This window comes from Pogoniulus pusillus, chromosome 12, assembly GCF_015220805.1.
Source record: "Pogoniulus pusillus isolate bPogPus1 chromosome 12, bPogPus1.pri, whole genome shotgun sequence".
Classification (NCBI taxonomy): domain Eukaryota; kingdom Metazoa; phylum Chordata; class Aves; order Piciformes; family Lybiidae; genus Pogoniulus; species Pogoniulus pusillus.
Window position 1 is genome coordinate 47,625 of NC_087275.1, and position 23,817 is coordinate 71,441.

The following is a 23,817-nucleotide window of genomic DNA, read 5'->3' on the forward strand; positions in this document are numbered from 1 at the left end:
CCAGCTTTCCATTGGTGACACAAGGCAAAGTGAGGCTGGGAATGGTTTAGCTGTCCTTAGCCAGGATGAGAAGCACCCAGGTGAAATGCCAAAGCAGCATGGTGAGTGCCACTCACACTTCTGTCTGTCCACAGAACACAGGAGCAGAACCCGTGCCATGCCCCTGTCTCTCTGAGGAAGAGGAGACAGCCATTGAGGAGAAGGCAGCCAGTGGTGGATCTGGAGCAGTGCTGGTGCTCCAGCCTGAACGGACACAGTCAGTAAGTCCTGGCTTTGGTCATCTCTGTTGCGGAGGGCAGGATTAATTCGTGGCCGAGAAGAAAATTTATCAAAAATAGATATTTTTTATTTTTACAAAACCCGCCCCCACAACTATATATACAAAGATTAATTTCGTTTGATAAACAGGTTGAGTTGCATGAGAATTCTACGAGGATACCATTAATAATCTAACTATATATATTTGGAAGTCAGTTTTTGGAAAAGGACTCTGCTATTAATTAATAGCGGTTTCTTACTAAATTAAGCTAAGCCAAATAACTCACTCAGGCTGGCTCGTGCAGTCGGTCTTCCTCCTCCAGCGGCTACAGGAGTCGTTAAGGGTCGTTAAGGGTCGTTAGGCAGACAAAGGTGTGCCTAACACCAAAGCAAGTCCTTAGTCTCTCTGCAGTCCAGGCACAGGAGAGTGAGCGAACTCGTCCAGGCACACGCAAAATCCAAAGCGGGAACCCAAAGGCGGGAAGACCCCCAATATTTATACCCTTCGCTAGACAAAGGGCAGAGTTACCACACTTTAGGCGCGAAAGCGCACGGCCAATCCCAGCCTGGCTCCAGCGCGGGAACTCACGGGGCAGTCACCGCCCCCTTCTCGGCTGCAGGGCAGGCGAGGGGGGGGGAAACCAGGCGGCTTTTCCCCTTTCCCCCCGAAGTCCGGGCAGGAGAGGAATTTAGGGGTACAGGACTCCAGGACAATCTCTGCTCGGGGTCAGCATGTTTCTGATCAGACAGCTCTTGGATGAAGACTTCCAGGGCTGGAGTCCTCCCATGCCTTATGTGCCCAGCGTGCCTTAGAGCTTAGGCTTGTAGGACCAGGGGCATGTCTGGATTGCTTCCTGGTGTCTAAGCAGACTACATGAGAGTGTGATCACCAAACCTCCCAAGGGTAGTGACTGCCACTCGTGCTTCTGTCCACAGTGCACACCACCAGGAGCAGGACCCCTGTTAGCCCCATGCGCTTCTAATGGTGAGGATGACCATGAAGAGCGTGACGAAGATGACGACGGGTATGGCTGTGAGGATGAGATGGAGAAGAACGGAGATGAAGGCAAGGATGTTACAGTTGAAGAACAGAAGGGATACAAGGCTGAAGACCAGGGTGCTGAGAACTGGGGAGATGAGTATGAGCCTCAGCCTGTGATGGTGCCACCCAAGAACAGCCAGTGGGTAAGTGCAGCTCTGCGGCTGGCGCTACTCAGGGCAGCATGTCTGTGTGTGGAGAGCTCTTGGGTGAAGAATCTGAGCGCTCAGTGAGCAGCTTAGCCCACACCCTGCACCTTTCCATGCCTGAAGTTGGGTGAGAAAGAGCTCCACAGATCTGAATTGTAAAGATAAGGGAGTCAGCATCTTCCCAAAGGCCTGCATTTGAAAGGTAAGCTGTGGGGCATCTCTCCAAGCCACCTTTCTGAGGCAGACCATTTGCTTGTCCCAGGTTGCCATCTGGTCATTCTTCTGCGAGCCATCAGGGCAGCAGAGAAGCACAAGCAAGGGCATCATGGAGAAACTGAGTAAGTGTTGTGGACTTCAGCTCTGGTCAAGCAGTGCTCTGAGGGGCTGGCTCAGGAGGCCATGTACCAAATGTTCCTCATCTGAGTGTCAAGAGTACCTCAGGGCTCCCATTTGCAAGCTGTGACTGTGCTCAGAGGAAGCCAGAGGGCACTGTGGGTGTTGCTCCTGCCTCTGAGGGCAGCTGTGCCTGGGCTGGGCTTGGCTGAGCTCCCTCCCATGCCAAAGGCCCAAGCAGAGATTGGCTCTGGGTGAGCAGAAAGCTGTGAGCTCATCTGTTGCAGTTCTAAGCAAGGAACTTGGGTTTTATTCCTTCCAGGGGACGTTGTGAGTAGGGAAGACCCTGAGGATAAATACTTAGAATTGCAGGAACTTGGCCAAGGGTAAGTCCCACCACAGGTCCTTAGACAAAACCCAGGGTCAGGGCTTTTGTGGTGTGCTGTGAAGGGTGAAGCTGGGCAAGCTGCAGACATCTTCAGGCACTGGGGCTGGGCTCTGCTGTCTCTCACTCCTGCTTGGAATTTCTGACTGTGGGCAGAAGGCATCGTCAAGGACAACTTGATGCTGGCAATGCCTGTCTGCAGCAGGCAGCAGGACCCAGAAGTTCTGGTGTCCCTCCAGGGTTTGGCACCTGTTTGGCTGCTTTTTTAGGAGGAAACATTTTGGGATGTCTCACAAGAAGGAAGCCAAAGCACAGCTGCCTGAGAGAGCAGCTTGCGACGTGGGGGCTGTCAGAGACGCAAGGGTTCTGCAGGAGATGTCTTTGTGCAGGGCAGAGGGCTGGTGGGCTGCTGTCTTGCGTGCTGCTGGATGGACATAGGAGGTCTCTAAGCACTGCAGGCTGCAGACATCTCCTGTCTGGGCTCACTTTCCCTGCCAGAGAGCAAAGCCCTGATCATTGCTCTGCTGCTGTTCTGTTTGCAGGGCGTCAGGAACAGTTTATCGGGCTATTGAGATGTCCAGAGGACAGGAGGTGAGTGTCAGGAGTCCCAGCAGAGCTTGCAGCTCTGCACAGCTTCCTCTGGGGTGCTGGCTGGCCACAGGGCTTCCAGGTCACCACTGGACCTTGGCTGTAGATGCTGCTTCTCTGAAGCACAGAGCAGTGTCAGCTGGCAAACTCCAGCCTCTGCTCTCTTCACCTTCTCAGGGAGGCTCCCTAAGGGCTGTGCTGTTGCATGCTGAAGGAGCTGAACCTTCCTGGGCCTTCCCCTTTCCAGCAACACAGCTGTGCCTGGGAAGGGGTCTGCAAGTGCCAGGGGCAGATCCTGGTCTCTCTGGGGCCAGCTAGAACCTAGGTGCTGTCTGTGCATGGGCTGAGTGGGGCACTCCCGTGGCAGGCAAGTTCCTCAGCTCCCTGCAGTGCAGCCCTTTAGGACTGCTCTGAGGCTGAGGTGCTAAGTGAGGTCCAGCTGAGGAGAATGCAGGGCCAGACAGTGCTGGGAGAGATCTATGGCTGCACATCTGAAGAGCATTTGTAGAGGTTTACAAGGCCAAATGTAGGTGGCCTTATGTCCTGTAGCTAGTAGCCAAGGCAGCAGAGAAGCAGGAGGTTGTGAAGCAAGGTCCTGAGCTGCCGTGGCCAATACCAGGCCAGTCTGGCACAGCTCGGCCGTGGCGCTCCAGCGGCACTCGCTGTGTGTTCCTTCTGAGCTGCTGCAACAGGCTGCTCCCCTTCCTGCTTTGCCATGCCACTGCAGGTGGCTATCAAGCACATTAACATCCAGAAAGAGGCAGAGGTGGTTCTCCTGAACGAAATCAGGTTCATCAAGGGCAACAAGAGCCCAAACCTTGTCAACTACTTAGACAGGTGAGGAGCTGTGTTATCATGTCCTTGGTGGTCCCCATCCTGCCAGACAGTTCACAGATGAGTTCACTGGTGCTGATCTCCTCTGCCATTACTTTCTTCTCAGCTACATGGCAGGTGAGGAGCTGCTGATTGGGATGGAGTACCTGGATGGAGGGTCCTTGGCCGATGTTGTCCTGGAGCTGTGGATAGAGGAAGAGCAGACAGCAGCCATCTGTAGGGAGGTGAGGGACCCGCGGGGTGATGTGCACAGGAGGGTGGTTGGCAGCAAGTGGTGAGAACATGAGCCATGTCCTCTCGAGAGGCTTCTGTTTCTCCTTTGCTTTTACAAGAGGCAGAGGAAAGGACATCTGAAGTGCCCTGCCTGTCAGCAGCACTGCACTTCTTGCTCTCAGCTGCTCCACTCCTCTCTCCTCTTACGGTGCTCTCTCTTGGTCGTGGCAGTTTTGCTCTTCCCAGCCTTCCCAGAGCACCAGGCTCTTTCAAGTCTGCTGTAGAGCCCAACCATCCAGTCTGTGTCATGCAGCCTCCCACCCAACGTGATGCCCTTCATGCTGAAGGAAGGGACTGGCCTGCCTGGGCAAAACAGGGTCTGTCAGCTGGCTGGAGGTAGCAGAGCTGCAGCAGCAGATGCTGTGCTGCCTTGCTTCCAGGGGAGAGTCTGCAGCAATGGACATTTCTCTTGCACAAGCTGCTGTGCCTTCCTTTAGAAGGTTGTTGCTGTGCAAGTGCTGGAGCAGCCAGCTGTGCCTCTTGACAGCACAGTCTTCTGGCACTGCTCACAAGTCCTCTAGAACTGCAACCCCCCAGAGCCATTTCCTTTCTGCACTGATGGAATCAGGTCCTTCCTTCTGACCCTTGTGTTTCTCTTTGCTCTGTCAGTGTCTGCAGGGCCTGGACTTCCTGCACTCCAACAACATCGTCCACCGTGACATCAAAAGCTACAACATCCTGCTGGGCATGGACGGGGCCGTCAAAGTGGGTAGGTGTCCCTGGGCAGGGGCAGTGTTTGCAGGGCTGCTGTGGGGCTGCTCTTGCCTGACTGGCAGTTACCCAAAAGTGGTGCCTGTGCTCGTGGCCTGAGCTCTGCTGCAAGCTGAGAGGGCAGCTCCAGCCAGCAGAGAAGGGTGGAGAGGAAGGAGGTGCCCAGAGCTGCTTGGTGCCTGGCTCCATCATCCTAGCTGCTTTAACAAGCTTGTTTCTCTCCTCAGCTGACTTTGGACTCTGTGTTCAGCTCACCTCCGAGAAGAGCAAGATGAGGGAGTGCGTTGGGACCCCTCACTGGATGGCACCAGAGGTGGTTAAGAGGGAGCCTTGTGGTCCCAAGGTGGACATTTGGTCCCTTGGGATCACTGCCATCGAGATGGCAGAAGGAGAACCACCTTACAGCCACGAACAATACAGCAGGGTAAGGTGCACACAAGCAGCTGCCACTGCTGTGTCTGCTCTGAGATAAGATCTTGGTCACAGCAGCTGGAACTGGTCCCCCCAAGGCCTGCTTCTGCCCATGGCACTGGAGCACAGCAGCAGCAGCAGCAGTGTGCAGCTTGCGTTCCGTTAGGAGAGGACCCTCGGAGCAGAGGCGACACAGAGGCAGATGAAAATGTGCCAGCCTGGACACTTGCCCTGGGGATTGGAACTCTCTTGGGCTGTGTCTTGAGAGATTTCCAAGGGCAGGTGTCTCCAACTGGGGAGCTTTCAAGTGAAGTCTCCCAAGCCTAGTTCCAGGCAAGGGAGTCTTCCTAAACTGCCAGCAGTGCCCATGGCTCGCTCCGCAGCACAGGGCTAGGATTGCTCATGGCTCTGATCAGACCTGGTGACCATTTGTATCCAGTGGAGAGCAGGACATTGGAGCACCTTTGCTTGGTGGCAGTCAAATCTGCTTCTGCTGCTGTAGTTCATAGTGAGTGGGTCAGCCACAGCAGTCACCTGTCAAGGCCAGGCCATTTTGATGCCGGTATGCCTGTGGCTGCACCAGGGGCTCTTTGTTGGTTTGGCAATATCATCTCTGACCCTCTGCCAGAGAAGAAACTGCCTCTGGAAACTGGAGCTCAGAAAGCAAAGAGGGGGCTGTGTGAACATTGGTGGGGACGAGAGAAAGAGACCAAGTCCTGTCTCTGCTTCTTCTGCAGGTGGGAACCCTGATAGCCACCAAGGGGACCCCAGGGCTGCAGAACCCAGGGCAGCTGTCAGCTGAGCTGCTGGACTTCCTGCAGCACTGCCTGGAGGTGGATGTGCAGAGGAGATGGTCTGCCAAGGAGCTTTTGGAGGTAAAATGCAAAGGGCTGCAAGGGAAGAAGCTGCAGTAGGAAGGGGTTTTCTCCCGGGCTCAACTTCGAGGCCCCTCCAGAGGCTGCTCACATTGGTGGCAACCTTGGTGCTGCTCAAGCGAAGAATAAGCAGAGTGCCAGGGTGGTTTGAGTGGGAAGGCACCGCTGCAGGTCGTCTAGGCCAAGGGCCCTGCAGGGAGCAGCCCATCCTCCACTGGAGCAGGCTGCTCAGAGCCCTACCATGCTGACCTGGCCCATCTTGAGGCCATTTCTGCTCATCTTGCTGTTAGTTCCTTGGAGAAGTCACCACTGGCCTCACTGCAACCACCTTTTATATAGCTGTAGAGAGCTATGAAGGCTCCTCTTAGCCCCTTTTCTTCAAGCTAAACAACCCCAGCTTCCTCATCCTCTCCTCATAAGTGATGCTCTCCAAATCCCTCACCAGAAAGCAGACAGATAGGAACTTGTGTTCTTCATTTTAGCCCAAGTCTTGTTTCACCTTTGAGCTGTGTGCTAGAAGATGTGGAACAGAAGACTGAGGTCTGCTAGAGAGGCTGGCCCAAGTATGTGCCCAGGTGCTGAAGGAAGCACAGTGTGACTGAGGACAAGGTACAGCTTTTACTTCATGCCTGCCTACTCCAGCACAGCAATGCAGGCAGTGATCAGAACAGCTCTGCTCCTAATGGCTCTGGAAGCTAACACACATCAGCCTCAGGAGAGATTTGTTTTCTGACAGTGCCATGGATTTAAAAAGAGGCAGGGAATGTTTACCTTCCTGTTAGGCTCATCATTAGGATTCCAAGTGCAGAGCCACTCTGACCCAAATGATCAAGACAAGGTTTGTTTATTCATGTTGCAGGGATGTTGGCAGATCAGTTTTCACAAACCTGCTTCATCGTTTAAGGCCTCTCTGCTTGGATTTGGTTTGGCTTCTCAATGCTTATCTCTAAAAAGCTCTTTCCATTACCCTTAAATAAGCGTTAAGTCCATATTTGCTCTTAGGAACACGCTCACTTCATTCATGGGTACAGGCATGCTGGTTTCTTTGGGACACAAAAGGGGAGACCTTGTTGCTCTCTACAGGTGACAGAACAAGAGGAAATAGCCTGAAATGATGCCAGGGAACAGGACAATATTGACAATACTTTTGCTGCAAGAGAGGTCAGGCTGCCCAGGGAGGTGGTGGAGTCATCCTCCCCCAGAAGTTTTCAAGAACCATGTGGACATGGCACTTGGTGACATGGTTTAAAGGCCATGGAGGTGTTGATTTGAAGGTTGGATTTAATGATTTGTGCATCCATAGAATGATCTGGGTTGGAAGGTACCTCAAAAATTCATCCAGTTCCAACCCCACTACCATGGGCAGGGACACCTCCCACTAGTCCAGGTTGCTCAAGGCCTCATCCAACCTGGCCCAGAACACCTCCGAGGAGAGGGCATGCAGAACCTCTCTGGGCAACCCCTTCCAGTGTCTCACCAGCCTCACTGGAAAGAATTTGTTCCTAATCTGCACTCTGAATCTCCCCTCCTCGAGCTTCAGTCTGTTGTCTCTCATCCTATCACCTGCCCTCACTCAGTTATCAGAGGGCATGGGATAGATTGCTGGATCACAAAACCCAAGGGAGTGTTTTCTGACCTCTCAAGTGTCTCCAAGACTGTCAGCAGCTCTGGGGCCACCAGAGACAACCCTCTGAAAGAAGACAGGAGTGTTTCTACCTCAGTAGGGTGTGATTCATCAGCTCACTGGGCCTTTGGCCCAGCAATCTCCCGTTTTATGCACCCAAACTGGAGCTGTTTAGGGTGTAGCTGGTTCAGGGAGTGAGATTTGTTGCCTCCACCATGTGTCCATGAAGGAAAGAGATCACTTGTTAGTACAGTGCTTTTGGTAAACTCCAAACTCTGCAGTGCCCAGCACTGAACTGGCTGCAAGATTGAAACCACTGAGGTGCCACAAAAAAAGGCTGCTGCCAGCTTGCCATGGTTAGTCAGTGGTGTAGGAAGGGCTGCTCTGATGAGGGCTGCCTGAGGGTTTAGCAGAGGAGACTTCGAGGGAACTGCTTTGAGGGCTGATAGTAGATCTTAGAAAGCTCCAGAACATCTCTTCTTACTCCCTTTGATGTTCTTCCCATACAATGAACCACCACCTAACAGCAAACAGCACTGCCCCTGCTTCCTATCTCCAGTTCTGGGAGATGTCCAACTCTGAGTTCCTCAACAGAAGAGAGACACAAAGCTGCTGGACTGAGTTTGGAGAAAGCCACCAAGATGATCAGAGGGCTGGAGAACCTCCCACATGGGGACAGACAGAACAGAAAGAATGGGGGCTTTTGTTCAGCCTGGAGAAGAGGAGGCTCCAGGGTCTTAGAGCTGCATTTCAACTCCTCAAGTGGACCTACAGGAACTGTTTAGAAGGGCCTGTGGTGATGAGGGGCAACAGTTTGCAACTGGAGCAGGGGAGGTTTAGTTTGCATGTCAAGAGGAAGTTCTGCACAATGAGAGTGGTGAAATAGTGGAACAGGCATTCAGTGTGATCCTGGGCCAGCAGCTCTCATGGGAGGTGTCCCTGCTGCCTGTGGGCAGCTCGGACAAGGAGACCTTTGAGGGTCTCTTACAACCCAATGTAATCTGGGACTTGCTCCTGTAGGGCCTGTTCAGAGCTGTAAACTGTTTGTGTCACATTTCAGCCTGTCTCCTGAACTGGCTGCCAGTGGAAGCAGCTGTACAATATTAATACCTGTTCCACTCAGGAAGCTCTGTCAAAGCATTTAATGCATTGATCAAATCCTGGCTTCAGTTTACTCCACTAAAATAAAAAGTCTAAGGAGCAGCACACATCAAGAGATTGCTTTCCCCTTCCCTTCTTGTTATGCAATCCATTGGTGTCCCTAAGTGACTGGCAGATGCTTTTGCTGGTTAAAGAACAAAGTAATATGTCTGTATGCTTTCTGGAATCCCAGGTAACATTAACTATTGAACTCCAGGGACCATTTCTCAGTCAAAAGCAAACAGAAGTGTAAATACAAACAGCAGAAGGATACATAAAAGATGGAATTATTATGAATTTGGTGCAGAGTTTGCACTGTGCACCATGTTAAACACTGCTGGGTTCAATTCATTCCTCACCTCAGGCTGAGTTCCAACACTAAGTTGTTGCTTGATAAGAGAATGCAATTTTAGAAGACACAATTTGTGCCACCACAGAAAAGACTTGATGAGTGCCATCTAAACAGAATGAATATCAGAAACCAGAAGACAAATGACCTGCTGAAATGACTGCTAGCACTTTCAGAAATCAAAACAAACAGCACTGAAGAGAGACATGAACGTTTTAACAAGAGCATCTGCTCCTGCCTGTGTGCTAACTAACACCAAAGAACCGGGCGTGGTGGGCAGAGGACACATCCATCCTTCCATCCCTGCATGGATTCTAAGTTTAGAACCATAGAATAGTTCTGGTTGGAAAAGACCTTTAAGGTCTTTGCTGCAAGAGTGGTCAGGCATTGAAACAGGCTGCCCAGAGAGGTGGTAGAGTCACCATCCCTGGAGAGGCTCAAGAAATGTGTGGACATGGCACTTGAATGCATGGTTTAGGGCTGTGGTGGTGAGAGGTTAATGGTTGGACTCCATATTAGAGGTCTTTTCCAAGCCAAAGAACTCCACAGTTCTCTTGACCTTTTAAGCCACTGGAAGAGCAGCTCTCACCTACACTATCTGCTCTCCTAGCTCAGCTCTCTAATACTCTACAAGGATCCTCTTATGTCACAGATTCCATGGAGGGAGCACCCTAGGTGGAGGGCTTCAGATGTTTTTTTGCCTGCAGCTCTCTGCTTGGGCTGCAGATGACTCTCTTTGCTTAGCACAAAAGCTGATGTGCATCCCAGTCAGAGCTGCCCAGCTCTCTTAAGCCTTCTACAGGGAGCTCTCTGGAATCACGATGGCATCAAAATGCTCTACTGGAGAAAAACTTCTACAGGATGCTCTGGTGAGACCCCACCTGTAGCACTGTGTCCTGTTCTGGTGTCCCCAGCACAAGAAGGACATGGAACTGCTGGGGCAAGTCCAGAGGAGAGCACAAAGATGATCAGAGGGCTGGAGATCCTCCCCTGTGGGTCAGGCTGGGAGAGTTGGGGCTGTTCAGTCTGGAGAAGAGAAGGCTCCAAGGATACCTTAAAGAAGCCTTCCAGTAGCTGAAGGGAACTGCAGAAGAACTGGGGCTTGTAGTGACAGGGTGAGAGGTAACAGCTTTGAGCTGGAAGAGTGAAGATTGAGACTGGAGATTAGGAAGAAATTCTTTCAAGTGGGGGTGGGGAGACACTGGAACAGGTTGCCCAGGGAGACTGTGGATGCCTAGAGGTTTTCAAGGCCAGGATGGATGAAGCCTTGACACCAACCTCATCTAGTGGAAGGTTTCCCTGCCCATGGCAGGGGGGTTGGAAATGGATGATCTTTAAGGTGCCTTTAACCCAATCCATTCCCTGCTTCCATGCTAGCTGTGACCTCCGGTCTCTTGGGTGCAGACCTATGCATCACTCTGCCATCTCCAAGACATCAGTGCAAGTGCCTGTGCAGTGCTGAGTTCAGTGATGGGGTGTGGAGATCAGCAGCTAAATGTACTGGTAAGAAGTGCAGAAGAAAAGTTTTGCAAGCATGAAATCACTTTCCTCATTCAATTGTTCAAGTGTGCCTGATGGCCTTGTGTTTGCTGAAGGTTAACAGCACCTTCAAACCATCTCTCAAACTGCCTCTGACTGCCTGAGCAGAGAGCAAGGGGTTTGTGTTCTCTGCCCTGACAGTGCAGCAGGTGAATAATAACTGCTGCAGCATTGTCTGCTGCTCCTCAGAATGTTATCTCCAAAGAATTTAACAGCCTACATCAGAGAGAAGTTTCCCTTTGCCTGCTAATCAAAGCAGCCTTTTGCCCTGCTAACACTGGGCTGCTACCAGCTATGCCTTCACTGAGAAAGGTTTTAAGACTTTTGGGACTCTTTTGGCCTTAGTACTAAAATGTTTTTCATTGTTCAAACTCCTAATTTCATAGAAACAGAGAATCAGTGACTCAGGTTGGAAGGGACCTCAGAGATCATCGACTCCAACCTCCTTGCCACAGTCAGGGATGCCTCTCAACTAAACTCATTTGCTCAAGGCCTCATCCAGCCTGCCCTTGAACACCCCCAGGGAGGAAGAATCCACAGCCTCCCTGGGCAGCCTGCTCCAGTGTCTCACCACCCTCATACTGAAGAGCTATTCCTAAAATCCAGCCTAACCCTCCTGTCCCTCAGCTTCAAACCATTCCCCCTTGTCCTATCTCTAGACACCCTTAGCAAAAGTCTCTCTACAGCCTTCCTGTAGGATCCCTTCAGGTGTTGGCAGACAGCATTAAGGTCCCCTCAGAGTTTTCTCATCTTCAGGCTGAACACCCCCAGCTCCCTCAGCCTGTCCTCACAGCAGAGGTTCTCCAGCCCTTGGAGCGTCTTTGTGGCCTTCTTGTGGACTCTCTCCAGCAGCTCTGTGTCCTTCTTATGGTGGGGACACCAGAACTGGATGCAGTATTGGAGGTGTGGCACCAGCAGAGAAAAGGGACAGAATCTCCTCTCACCCTGCTGGCCACACTCCTCTTGCTGCAGCCCAGCCCACAGCTGCCTTCTGGGCTGCAGGAGAGCACTGCTGGCTCATGCTGAGCTTCTCAGCACTTAACACTCACAAGCCTCTTTCTTCAGAGCTGCTCCAAACCCACTCTGCACCCAGTCTGGACTTGTGCCTGGGGTTGGCCCTACTCAGCTGCAGGACCTTGCCCTTTGGCTTGCTGAACCTCCTGCAGTTGGCACTGTTACTCTCATGTCAGTGATGTTAATGTCTGGGATGGTTTGGGTGTTCCCTGCCCCTCCACACTTCAGAAATCACCCAGACTAGACTGGGGCTCAGTTAGCTAAGAGGGGCAGGAGAGTCCTGGCACTGGAGTTGGCAGGGCTCATTAGGCAGGCTTTAAACTAGGTCTGAAGGGGGTGGGTGAGGCAATTACTCTCTGTGAGAAGGAGAGAGTGGGAAGGAAACTAGGGACAATTGAGGAACCCAGAGCCCAGCTGAAGTGCATCTACACCAATGCACGCAGCTTGGGTAACAAGCAGGAGGAACTGCAAGTCCTGGTCCACCAGGGTGACTATGAGATAGTTGCCATTGCAGACACTTGGTGGGATGACAGTGTCGTGGAACGCAGTTTCGCGGCAGAGTTATGGGGAAAATACGCGAGGCGTTGACTATTTTATCAGTGATTTATTGCAAAGAATGCGGATTCCCTCTTCCCGAAACTACACCACCACTGTGAATTCTTTTTGATTGAGGTCAAAGTAACATTTCCGAAAATGGCAAATTAAAGAGTCTATGATGTTTAAAGAGAGTTCTTTGAGTCTCTGGTTCGAATTAATAGTTCGTCAGCTACTCACAGTCTGTAGCTTGGCAGGGAGTCCCTTTCTCCCGATGAGGGTCCAGGCATGCAGGCTTTAGCCTCTGCGACTCGGCGTCCGCCCGAGGCGAGGCTAGATCGGCGAGCAGTTTATTGTTGTTGAGTCCGGGGAAGGACAGGAGCGAGGGTGAGATCCAGAGCAAAAGGCAAAAAGCAGAAAAAGCAAAAGGCAAAAGGCAAAAAGGCAAAAACAAGAGCCCCCGATCCTGGCCTGTCCACCATTTTTATAATGTTCCAAAACAGGACCAGCCCACAATTTGGACCACTTTTACGTTGTTAACATACATTGGTAAAAAACAGTAATCAACTTACACAATTGGATAACATTACCTAAAACAATATAAAGACCACTCCTCAGGCCAGCCCACCTGCAGGTGCTGGGCAGGCCTAAGAAAGTCGTTTCTGCTTAACCAAAACAATACCCTGTTGTCTGGAAAGCAAGGCCAAGTGAAAAGGAAACATGGCCAGTGTTTACCTCTCACCCTAGGGAGAAATCTTCCCATGGGACTGAAAGATTGTTTTGGTTTTTCGATGCTTCTGGCTTGAATGTGAGGCACTAGAAACTACACAATATAGCAAAAGCTTAGAGAGCCTTTGCTACTCTCCATGACAGACAGGCACGACTGGAGTGCTATTCTGGGGGGATACAGCCTCTTCAGGAGAGATAGGCAAGGGAGAAGAGGAGGAGGGGTGGCTCTGTATATTAGGGAGTCACTCCTTGCCACTGAGCTTGAGGTGAGGGACGAAGGGGTTGAGAGCTTGTGGGTTAAAATCAGAGGGAGGACTAACAAATCTGACATCCTGGTTGGAGTCTGTTACAGACCACCCAACCAGGCTGAGGAAACAGATGAGATATTTTACAGACAGCTGGAGGCTGTCTCAAGATCTTCAGATCTTGTCCTTGTGGGTGACTTTAACCTGCCAGATATCTGCTGGGAACTTAATTCAGCAGAGAGGAGGCAGTCCAGGAGGTTTCTAGAGTGCATGGAGGACAGCTTCATGTCCCAGCTGTTAAGTGAGCCTACGAGGGGTCAAGCTCAGCTTGACCTGCTGCTCTCCAACAGAGAAGGGCTGGTAGGAGATGTGGCAGTGGGAGGCTGCCTGGGGTGTAGTGATCACGAGTTAGTGGAGTTTTCAATATGCAGGGAGGTAGGGAGGCACTACAACAAAACCTACACCTTGGACTTTCGGAGGGCAAACTTCAATTTGCTTAGGAAACTTATTTCCAAAGTCCCCTGGGCAGCAGTCCTTGGGAACAAATGGGTCCAGGATGGTTGGACCTACTTTAAACAGGAGCTCTTGAAGGCACAGGAGCTGGCAGTTCCCATGTGCCCAAAGATGAGCCGGTGGGGAAGGCGACCAGCCTGGATGAGCAAACAGCTCCTGAAGGAATTGGGGAGAAAAAGAGGGTGTATCACCTCTGGAAGGAGGGGAAGGCTTCTCCTGATGTGTTTAAGGAGGTAGCCAGATTATGCAGGAGAAAAATTAGAGAGGCTAAGGCCCAGCTAGAACTTAGGCTGCCACCTCTGTGAAGGATAATAAAAAGCACTGTTATAAATGTATCAGTGCTAAAAGGAAGGGCAAGAAGAGCCTCCACTGCTTACTGGACCAAGAGGGGAACACTATAACTGATGATGAAGCAAAGGCAGAGGTCCTGAATGCCTTCTTCACCTCAGTTTTCAACAGCAAGGAGGGAGGAGTTCAGGGCAAGTGGCCTCTTGAACTGGGGGATGGGGTCAGGGGGCAGTGTGTTCCCCTGGAAATCCATGAGGAATTAGTTCAGGACCTGCTGAACCACCTGGACACCCACAAGTCCGTGGGACCAGATGGGATCCATCCCAGGGTGCTGAGAGAGCTGGCAGCTGAGCTGGCCAAGCTGCTCTCCATCATTTTCCAGCAGTCCTGGCTCACCAGAGAGGTCCCAGGAGACTGGAAACTGCCATCGTGGTCCCCATCCACAAGAAGGGTGGGATGGAGGAACCTGGGAACTACAGACCTGTCAGCCTGACCTCAGTGACAGGGAAACTGATGGAGCAGGTTAGCTTGGGGGTGATAAGAGCACACCTGAGGGATGGCAAAGGGCTCAGGTCCAGCCAGCATGGGTTTAGGAAGGGCAGATCCTGCCTCTCCAACATGATCTCCTTCTATGATCAGGTGAGCTGCTTGGTGGCTGTGGGGAGGCCTGTGGATGTGGTCTGTCTGGACTTCAGCAAGGCCTTTGACACTGTCCCCCACAGCAAACTGCTGGCTAAGCTGTCAGCCCATGGCTTGGATGGCAACACTCTGTGCTGGGTGAGGAACTGGCTGGAGGGCTGAGCCCAGAGAGTGGTGGTGAATGGTGCCCAGAGAGTGGTGGTGAATGGTGCCACATCCAGCTGGCAGCTGTCACTAGTGGTGTCCCTCAGGGATCAGTGCTGGGCCCCATCCTCTTTAACATCTTCATAGATGATCTGGATGAGGGCATGGAGTCAGTCATCAGCAAGTGTGCAGATGACACCAAGCTGGGGGCAGATGTGGCTGGGTTGGAGGGCAGAAGGGCTCTGCAGCAGGACCTTGACCACCTGCACAGATGGGCAGAGTCCAAGGGGATGGGGTTCAATAGCTCCAAGTGCAGGGTGCTGCACTTTGGCCACAACAACCCCATGCAGAGATACAGGCTGTGGTCGGAGTGGCTGGAGAGCAGCCAGACAGAGAGGGATCTGGGGGTGCTGATTGATGCCCACCTGAACATGAGCCAGCAGTGTGCCCAGGTGGCCAAGAGAGCCAGTGGCATCCTGGCCTGCATCAGGAATGGTGTGGTCAGCAGGAGCAGGGAGGTCATTCTGCCCCTGTACTCTGCACTGGTTAGACCACACCTTGAGTCCTGTGTTCAGTCCTGGGCCCCCCAGTTTAGGAGGGACACTGAGATGCTTGAGCGTGTCCAGAGAAGGGCAACGAGGCTGGGGAGAGGCCTTGAGCACAGCCCTACGAGGAGAGGCTGAGGGAGCTGGGATTGGTTAGCCTGGAGAAGAGGAGGCTCAGGGGAGACCTCATTGCTGTCTACAACTACCTGAGGGGTGGTTGTGGCCAGGAGGAGGTTGCTCTCTTCTCTCAGGTGGCCAGCACCAGAACGAGAGGACACAGCCTCAGGCTGTGCCAGGGGAGATTTAGGCTGGAGGTGAGGAGAAAGTTCTTCCCTGAGAGAGTCATTGGACACTGGAATGGGCTGCCCGGGGAGGTGGTGGAGTCACCGTCCCTGGAGCTGTTCAAGGCAGGACTGGACGTGGCACTTGGTGCCATGGTCTGGCCTTGAGCTCTGTGGTAAAATGTCGCTAGATGTCGCTGTTTGCATGCTGGCTGCTGCTGAAGTTGAGGAAAAGGACTTACGGAATCCAATACAGATTGTAAAATGTAAGCCATTTAATACAAAAATCAGAAGGCTTTTATACTATATCAGAAAGCTGTTATAGGATTACATCAGAATTACATGTTAATTTCTAATTGGTCTGTGGAAGAATTTCTCGCCAGTCGAGGACATAAAGTCATAAACATGGGTAACTGGCACTGAGAACGTCCTTGGTTCCCAGCGGGGCCAGGAAACCGAGATGTAAACAACTGAGCACCCCACACACAGCTGCAGTGGGCAGAGACTAGATAACCTAGGGGGCTGGAGTGGGTGGTCTGGAGGGTTGACCCTTGGAATGTTGTGATAAGTTAACCTATGTGCACATTACATGTAACCTTTCAATTATCACCTGTAACCAATCTTAAGCTGAGCACGCCTCTTGTTAGAATGCATATAAGTCACTGTATCACGGAAATAAAGGGGATTTGACCATCTAACCATATTGGTGAACAAAGAGTCATCTTCCCATAGCGCTCCACCGAACGTGATTCCCAACATCTGGCGCTCGAACAGAGGAGTCAGGACACAAGCCGGCCGCAGGTGAGACTGCGTTGGGGGCCGGAGGGTTGGCCCGAAGACAGAGGGGTCCGATCAACTTGTGGGACGTTCTCCGTATCGGAGAGAGTAAGCGTCATTCGGTGCCGCTGGGCCGGGTAGCGCTGCCCCGAGGTGGCAGTAGTCTGGACGTTCATTTCCGGAGTGAACAGCCCGTGTGTAAGGCAGGTAAGGCCCACGGTGGATTTGCTGGGGCACTGCGTTTGCTGGCGTATTTATCTCGTGAGAGAAGTTCGACGGACATTGAGCTCTGAGAGCTGCTGGCCCGGGCGTATGCGCAGGGTCATGCGAGTAATGAGCCTCCCATGATTTTAAGATCGAAAGTGCAGCGGGAGGTCGGAGACGCACTGTGGGACGCGGTTCTTAGCAACGGAACAGACTCTGAGTCGCCCCGCCAGCTAAGTCCCGCCCGGCGGGAGGTGCTCCGCGCGTTACTAAAAATGAAAGCCGAAAGAAACACGGCGGCAGTGGCTTTCCTGGTACTTCTCCTAGCTCTGCCAGCCGTTCCGAACAGCTCTGACGCGTGCGCGGCGCCAGGTTTCTCCTCCACCCCCGCCCCGAAGAACGAAGGCTCCGTGGTTCGGTTTTTCGGTCTCGGCAGAGCTGCTTCCGTTAAAGGCGTGGCTGGGAAGGTTGCCAGCTCTGTGGCGGAGTTGAAAATGAGCGTGCCGTACGATCCCGGCGGGCACCCGTGTCGCCCGCCGCGCGCCCGCCTCCGCCCTCCTTCCCTACTGGAGCCGCGCCCGGTAGCCCGATTGTAGCCACGTTGACCGCAGGAGCAATACGCGGTTCGCAACAAGGTTGCCGGCGATTTGCCTTTATAGTACCATCTGTGACTGAAGCAGAGCCTGCGAGCCGCTCTGAGTACACAACTTTGCCGCGAGGCATGCAGACCACACCAACTCTCTGCTGATTGTTCGTTGCAAAGCATTTGCAAGCCCCCGAGAAGAACTGGGCGTGTGCAATTGTTTATCACTATGTGAATGACTTTGTTTTCTGTCCCCGCTGACGAGTCTTAGTCTCCGAGAGACATCTCGTCTTGCTTCAGCTCTGTGGGCTGCACGTAGAAAGCTAAGGACTTTTTGATCGGTCTAACTGGAGCGCTGGGAGAGATGCGCTTGGGACTGAGTTGCGGCTGACGCACCCATGATGGCGGCTGCCCGTAGCGACTCACTGACACACCCGTGATGGCGGCTGCCCGTAGCGACTCACTGACACACCCATGATGGCGGCTGCCCGTAGCGACTCACTGACACACCCATGATGGCGGCTGCCCGTAGCGACTCACTGACACACCCATAATGGCGGCTGCCCGTAGCGACCCGCCGGCAGCCAGTTACAATCGCTTCTCAGCTTGGAAAAGTTTTTGGACCTGCCGCGCGGAGGGCGGCTGCCTGCCGCTGTGTGTACTGTGTCGAATCTGCCGCTGTAGCCCGTGCGTCCCCGCGGATGGCTGCACGCGATACAGGACACCGCCTTTTAGTTTTCAGCCGGTAAAAGACGTTACTGAAGGTACAGAGGAACGGACGGTAAAGAGAGAACGGACCGACGGCAGACGTGACCGCACCGGACGGCTCGGGACCCTCCCTTTCCCGCGGCTCGGCGGAACAGTCTTCAGATCCGCCCCCTTCACCGCCGCCCCCCCGCCCGCCCATCTCCAACGGGCCACATCCCAAAGCCGAGGGGTCTCCCGCGAGTCTTCAACAGCTGGGGGACTGAGGGAGATGCTGAGGGGTCGGTGGGGTGGGAAGAGTTTGTGGGTTTCCTTGAGTCGTTTCAGAGTTTGGTCAATTTGCGTTTGTATAGCTACAGGGAGATTAGCAGTTCGATAGCTCACAGCTTCACCTCTGCCTTTTTTTTTCTGGAAGAGCCTGAGAGGGAGGACGGCAGTTTGGAAGTTTTCAGGGTAGATTTCGTATTATGTACTAAGGATAGGTAATAGGGGGAAAGAAGGACGAAAACAGCAAGTGGTGGCTGACCTGAAACAGCTGGGGGTTGGGCGAGCTGGAGGGCCAAGGACAAAAGCGGCGCTGCGGCTGCTGGCCTCCTCCCCCTCCTCCTCCCCCCCCTCTAGCCACCTGTGGAGGGCCCGCGGGGCCCCATCCCCCCCCCGCCCGTTGTTTCTTTTACGGATTTTTTTTTCTGCCGGAGTTCTCTCCTCTTACGGATTTTTTTTTTTCCCTGCTAGGAGGCAGCGAAGCCTCGAAGCTGTTTTGACAACACCAGATGCGAGGGGAGAGCTCTTCACTGAGGGACTGATTGGATACTGGAATGGGCTCCCCGGGGAGGTGGTGAAGTCGCCGTCCCTGGTGCCCTGGAGCTGTTCAAGGCAAGGTTGGACGTGGCGCTTGGTGCCATGGTCTGACCTTGAGCCCCGTGGTGAAGGGTTGGACTTGATGACCTATGAGGTCTCTTCCAACCCTGATGGTACTGTGATACTGTGCTACTGAAGACAGATGTCAGAAAGTTTATGGAAATGGTAGCAAGAATGACAAGGATGACTTAGGACCATTTTTGCCCCTGTTACAGGCATGGACACGCACAGGTGTATTTTTTTAGTCACCTGATGATGACAGTTTGCATTCCGGATGATGGCTGATAGTTCCTGGCTGGGGTATTTATCGTCACCTTACTGGTTAATTCCTTCTACAGATTAGGCAGCAATGACTTTTGCACTCCCTGCTCAGTGGCAAAAAGAAAAAGAGGGAGATTGCTAGGACATAGCAGAGATGCCAGTGCCACTGACCATGGGTGGAAACTTATACAGACACAGAAGGCACCAAGCAGGACAGACTAGAACTCAGATGCATTGCCTCTCACAGCGAGGGTGTAGGCACTGAGATCCACATTGCAAGTCACTAACCAGATTCTGGACTAGAAGCAGGGAATGATAGAGCTTGTAGGCTAATGCCAGTCAGCTCCTTCCCCCAATAACAGATAAAGACAGGACTAGTATAGAAGCTTACTGGAACAGCTGCTAATTGCAATGAAATGAGCCTTGTGACAATTCTGACTTTTCCTTTTTCTGAGAATACCATGGTATTGTTATCTTCTTGAATTTTCTTTGCTTTTCTTGAAGTTCCTATAGCTGATAGATTCTTAGAGTAAGATAAGTTAAGACTAAGGGTTTGTAGTTTTGGGAACTTAGGACATAAGGATGTTATGGGATGTTTTTCTTGGGTATATTTAGGCATTATTGAAAAGGGGAATATGGGTTAGAGGACAGTAGGATAGCAGAAGAAATCTTTTCCTTTTCGGGATTTTTCTAATCACAGCATACAGACTAGGCCAGTGGATCTGCTAGCCTAGGCAATGGATGTGTCTGCATTTGTTCTTGTATCTGCTTGTGTTTGACCATTTATCTTCACAGGCCTTGATGAAGACCAACCTGATTATGACCAACCTGTTTTTTTCCTAAAGTGAGCAGAAGTCTTGCTCAGATGGCAGAACTGTGAAAGGACTAGAAAGAAGCACTGACATGATGATTGTATTTGTATGGATCTTTAAGGTTTGGACCATGGCTAATGAATTTGGGTATTTTTATGAGTTTTCAGTGATTGTGGTTTAATGGAATAGGTTCAGTTTAACAGCTTTGTAAAGGCCAAAGCCCACTCAAATTGGCATAAGATGGCAATGTGACCTTTTTCTCTCTTGCAAGGGCCCTGCAAGAGATAAAAAAAACACTGCCCTAAATTCTAAAAGCAGATGAAGAACTGTGGGAAAAGGCCTAAGTAGAATAGCCTGATAGTAACATCTAGGGCATATCTTTGTATTGTATTTAGAGGTTTGTAGTTCTTAAGCACAATAGTCAGACACAGCTCATAGCTAAGGAGTGTAATGAGAACATCAAGTGAACCAGAACTATGGGAGTCTGAGAAGAATACTCGACAGCTGAGTGATCTGCGAGTCTGCAGCATCGACTGCCACACAGAGCCAGCGCAGACGTGGCACACCTGCACTCTCCTGTGACTGTGATGTTCGTCTGCACTTTTGGGTTTCTGAACGAATGACTTACTGTCGCTTGCAGAAATAGCTTTTGGGATTGTTAGCTAAGCTTGGGTTGTTAGCTTGCCAGACTAATGCTACTGATGAAAGCTCTAACAGGTTTATTCCTTTTGATTGCAGCACTGTTGATTTGTAGCTGCACCATTCACCCCTGTGTTAAACAGCCTATGATAACTTCCTTAGCAATGAGGGCAGACACTGCGGTTCAAACGACAGTGACAAGGCCCATGTTAGACCCTTAGGTGCTTTTGGAGCAAACAATTGGTGTTATGGTGTCAAAGCATCAAGAAGGGGCCAAGGTCATCTGTTGTGGAACAACAGAACCGCTAAGGCACTTCCCACTGGTGTGTTCCTTATTTGTGGTGATAGAGCCTGGCAAGGCATACCAAAGAACGTTTATGGAGGTCCACGTTATCTGGGTAAACTGACAATGTTTGCCCCTCATCTTAGTCAGCTCAGGGACCTAGCCCGACACCAATCTAAGTGATCTTTAAAATTGAGTCCTAGTTGCAATGACAACGTTCAATTGTTATCCACAGCTGCTCGTGTTGCCTTAGCTGTATTTCTACCAGGAGGAGCAGCTGGAAAAGCATTAGTACAGCTAGAGAGACTCGCGTGTTGGTCAGCAAAACAAGCCAACGTCACCACAAAGGTTTTAGGACAACTATTGGTTGATCAAAATAGCCTTCATCATGCCCTATTGCAAAATCGAGGAACCGTTGATTTTCTTTTGCTAGCCCAAGGACACGGCTGCCAGGACTTCGAAGGGATGTGTTGTTTGAATTTATCAGATCATGGTGAGTCCATTCACAAGAGTATAACCTGGTTGAAAGGTCATATTGATAAGATCAAGAAGGAAACATCAACCTTTGATGACTGGTTGCAGAACCTGTTTGGGACAATCCCGGGGTGGTTAAGCAGCTTATTAGGAGAAGGCTTACAGCTATTTGTTATTTTCATAATAATTCTGCTATGCGCTTGTATTGTCTTTGCTTGCATTAAGAAGAGCTTAACTAAGGTAGTTAGCCAGGTGTGGGTTGCTCAAAAAGAAAAAGAGGGAATTGTGGAAGAATTTCTCGCCAGTCGAGGACATAAAGTCATAAACATGGGTAACTGGCACTGAGAACGTCCTTGGTTCCCAGCGGGGCCAGGAAACCGAGATGTAAACAACTGAGCACCCCACACACAGCTGCAGTGGGCAGAGACTAGATAACCTAGGGGGCTGGAGTGGGTGGTCTGGAGGGTTGACCCTTGGAATGTTGTGATAAGTTAACCTATGTGCACATTACATGTAACCTTTCAATTATCACCTGTAACCAATCTTAAGCTGAGCACGCCTCTTGTTAGAATGCATATAAGTCACTGTATCACGGAAATAAAGGGGATTTGACCATCTAACCATATTGGTGAACAAAGAGTCATCTTCCCATAGCGCTCCACCGAACGTGATTCCCAACATTGGTCCATACTACACATTGCTACATATTTTGTGGTTAAGGCATATTCGTTAATGAGTACAAAGGCATATTGAATATTGAATAAACAAAGGCAGCACTCAGTATGACTAGCTAGGGAGGCATCGTCCTTGTAGGCCAGGATACAGCTGATTCTAAAATATATCTATGACTATTTTATTACTATGTTTCTTCTACACAGCTGCACAACAAGGACACAACATCTTTACCCGCTTTGTTCAAGTCGCTTACATATTGATTGCAAAGCAACAGCTCCTACAAAGTTTCCCACATCTCCCCCTTTCTTTTCAAAGACCGTAGCAGCAATCCGATGCATTCGCCAGGATAGACATCGGAAGATGCAAGGGCCTAAAAACAGTAAAACAATGACAATAAGCAATACTATTCCTACCGTTTTAATCAACTCCTTTGCCCAAGCTGGAATTCCCCATGACATCAACCAATCATCAAAAGGATTGTGATTCTGTGTAATCTTCTCTGTATGATGTTGAAGCCAATCTATTTTATGGATTGAATCACTATGATCAGATAGGTTAAAACAACACATTCCTTCTACATCTTCACAGCCTTTTCCTTGTATTAGAAGCAAGTAATCTATGGCAGCTCTATTTTGCAAGGTAGCCTTTCGCAAACTATTTTGATCTGTTGCAAGCTGAGAAATAACACTAGTAGTAACATTGGCTTGTTTTGCTGACCAACATGCTAATTCCTGGATAGCAGACAAAGCGTGTGCTGTCCCTGCTTGGGGAAGCAGTGCTCCAAAAAATCTTGCTGTATAAGACCAAAGTTCTACCTCATCATTACAGTTAGGGTCTAATGTGCTAATGCTTCTAGTTTTTCTGAATTTGTTAGTATCACTTACACTGAGGTGACGTCGGATAAATGCAGAGTTAGGTGTTAGTAGGGAAAAGTGTCCCAAATAACAAGGTCCTCCTTGACTCTCCTTTGGGATTCCTGACCAGGCTCTTCGTCCACAAATCAAAAACACACCTCTTGGTAATTTTAAGGCCTTGGTGACATTAAAATACATCCCATTTCTGCCTAGCCCATATATGGTATTTTTTGCACAGAATTTATCACTGCTCCAGTAAGGGAAATGATGAGGCGTCACATCTACAATTGGACGATTTGTTAGATCATATGACCCAAAAATCAAACATCCTGATTGATTTGGTGACCTGATTCCTAAAATCTTAAATTCTTGAGGATCCCATAACAAAGGTTCAGTTAAACTTGTAACCATCAATGCCATACAATGACTTAAATTTTTTGCTATGGAACAATCTTGACGTGTGAGGGATGAAAAAGAAGCTACCAGAGTGCGTTGATCATCAAATGGCAAACCTATCAAACAAGTTTGAAATGGGTCAGAAGCAGCTGATAAGTGTAAGCAAAAGGATGGGTTATTCGTCCTGTTAGCCCAATTCACCCAAAAGTTTCCTTGACTAGCCAAACTAAATTTCTCCTGTACTACAGAAATAATTACAATAGCAGATAACCAATACATATTGTGAAACATTTAGCTCAGTTCAGTTGTCTTTGGTGATGTTGTGTAGAGCTTCTAAGTCAGCAGTCTCTTCTATCACCGTTTGATTATCCTCATTTTCTTTGGTTTCAGCACGTAGCCAGGGTCGCACCCACTTAGCTGGTAACCACCGTTCTCCGTCCTCTGTAATGACACAAGCATACCCACGACCCCAAGTTATTAATCTCCAAGGTCCACCCCAGGTGGCTGATGAGGGATCCCAAATTTGCACAGAAACGTGTGATTCTTTTAAAGGATTGTTTTGAGTAAAATGTCTAAAGATAGGGGTTGACCCAACTTCTTGATTCGATTTTTGTGACCAGAGTTTCCAATTTAAAACATAAATTGCTTTCGAAAGGATATCATGGGGGGAATGAGAATGGGAAAACTCCCCCTGCCTTTGAAAAATGGCAATATATATCGTTTGAGATCAGAATGCTTTCTTTCAACAATCGCCTGTCCTGTGCTATTGTAAGGAATTCCAAATAAATGTTTGATATTCCAGGCTGAAAGAAATGCTTTAACAATTTGGCTTTTGTAATTTGGACCATTATCT

The 23,817-nt window shown here is 50.4% G+C and overlaps 1 protein-coding gene across 1 annotated transcript; it reads left to right on the forward strand.

The window, feature by feature from the left end:
- The first annotated feature begins 1,302 nt into the window (after positions 1 to 1,302).
- LOC135180041 (serine/threonine-protein kinase PAK 3-like) lies at positions 1,303 to 17,017 on the forward strand. The gene is made up of 10 exons (XM_064152196.1): positions 1,303 to 1,443; positions 1,709 to 1,784; positions 2,102 to 2,165; positions 2,707 to 2,755; positions 3,480 to 3,589; positions 3,693 to 3,810; positions 4,469 to 4,568; positions 4,798 to 4,994; positions 5,719 to 5,891; positions 16,573 to 17,017. The coding sequence occupies exons 1-10, from the start codon at positions 1,303 to 1,305 to the stop codon at positions 17,015 to 17,017; spliced, it is 1,473 nt and encodes a 490-aa protein (XP_064008266.1).
- The last annotated feature ends 6,800 nt before the right edge of the window (positions 17,018 to 23,817 follow it).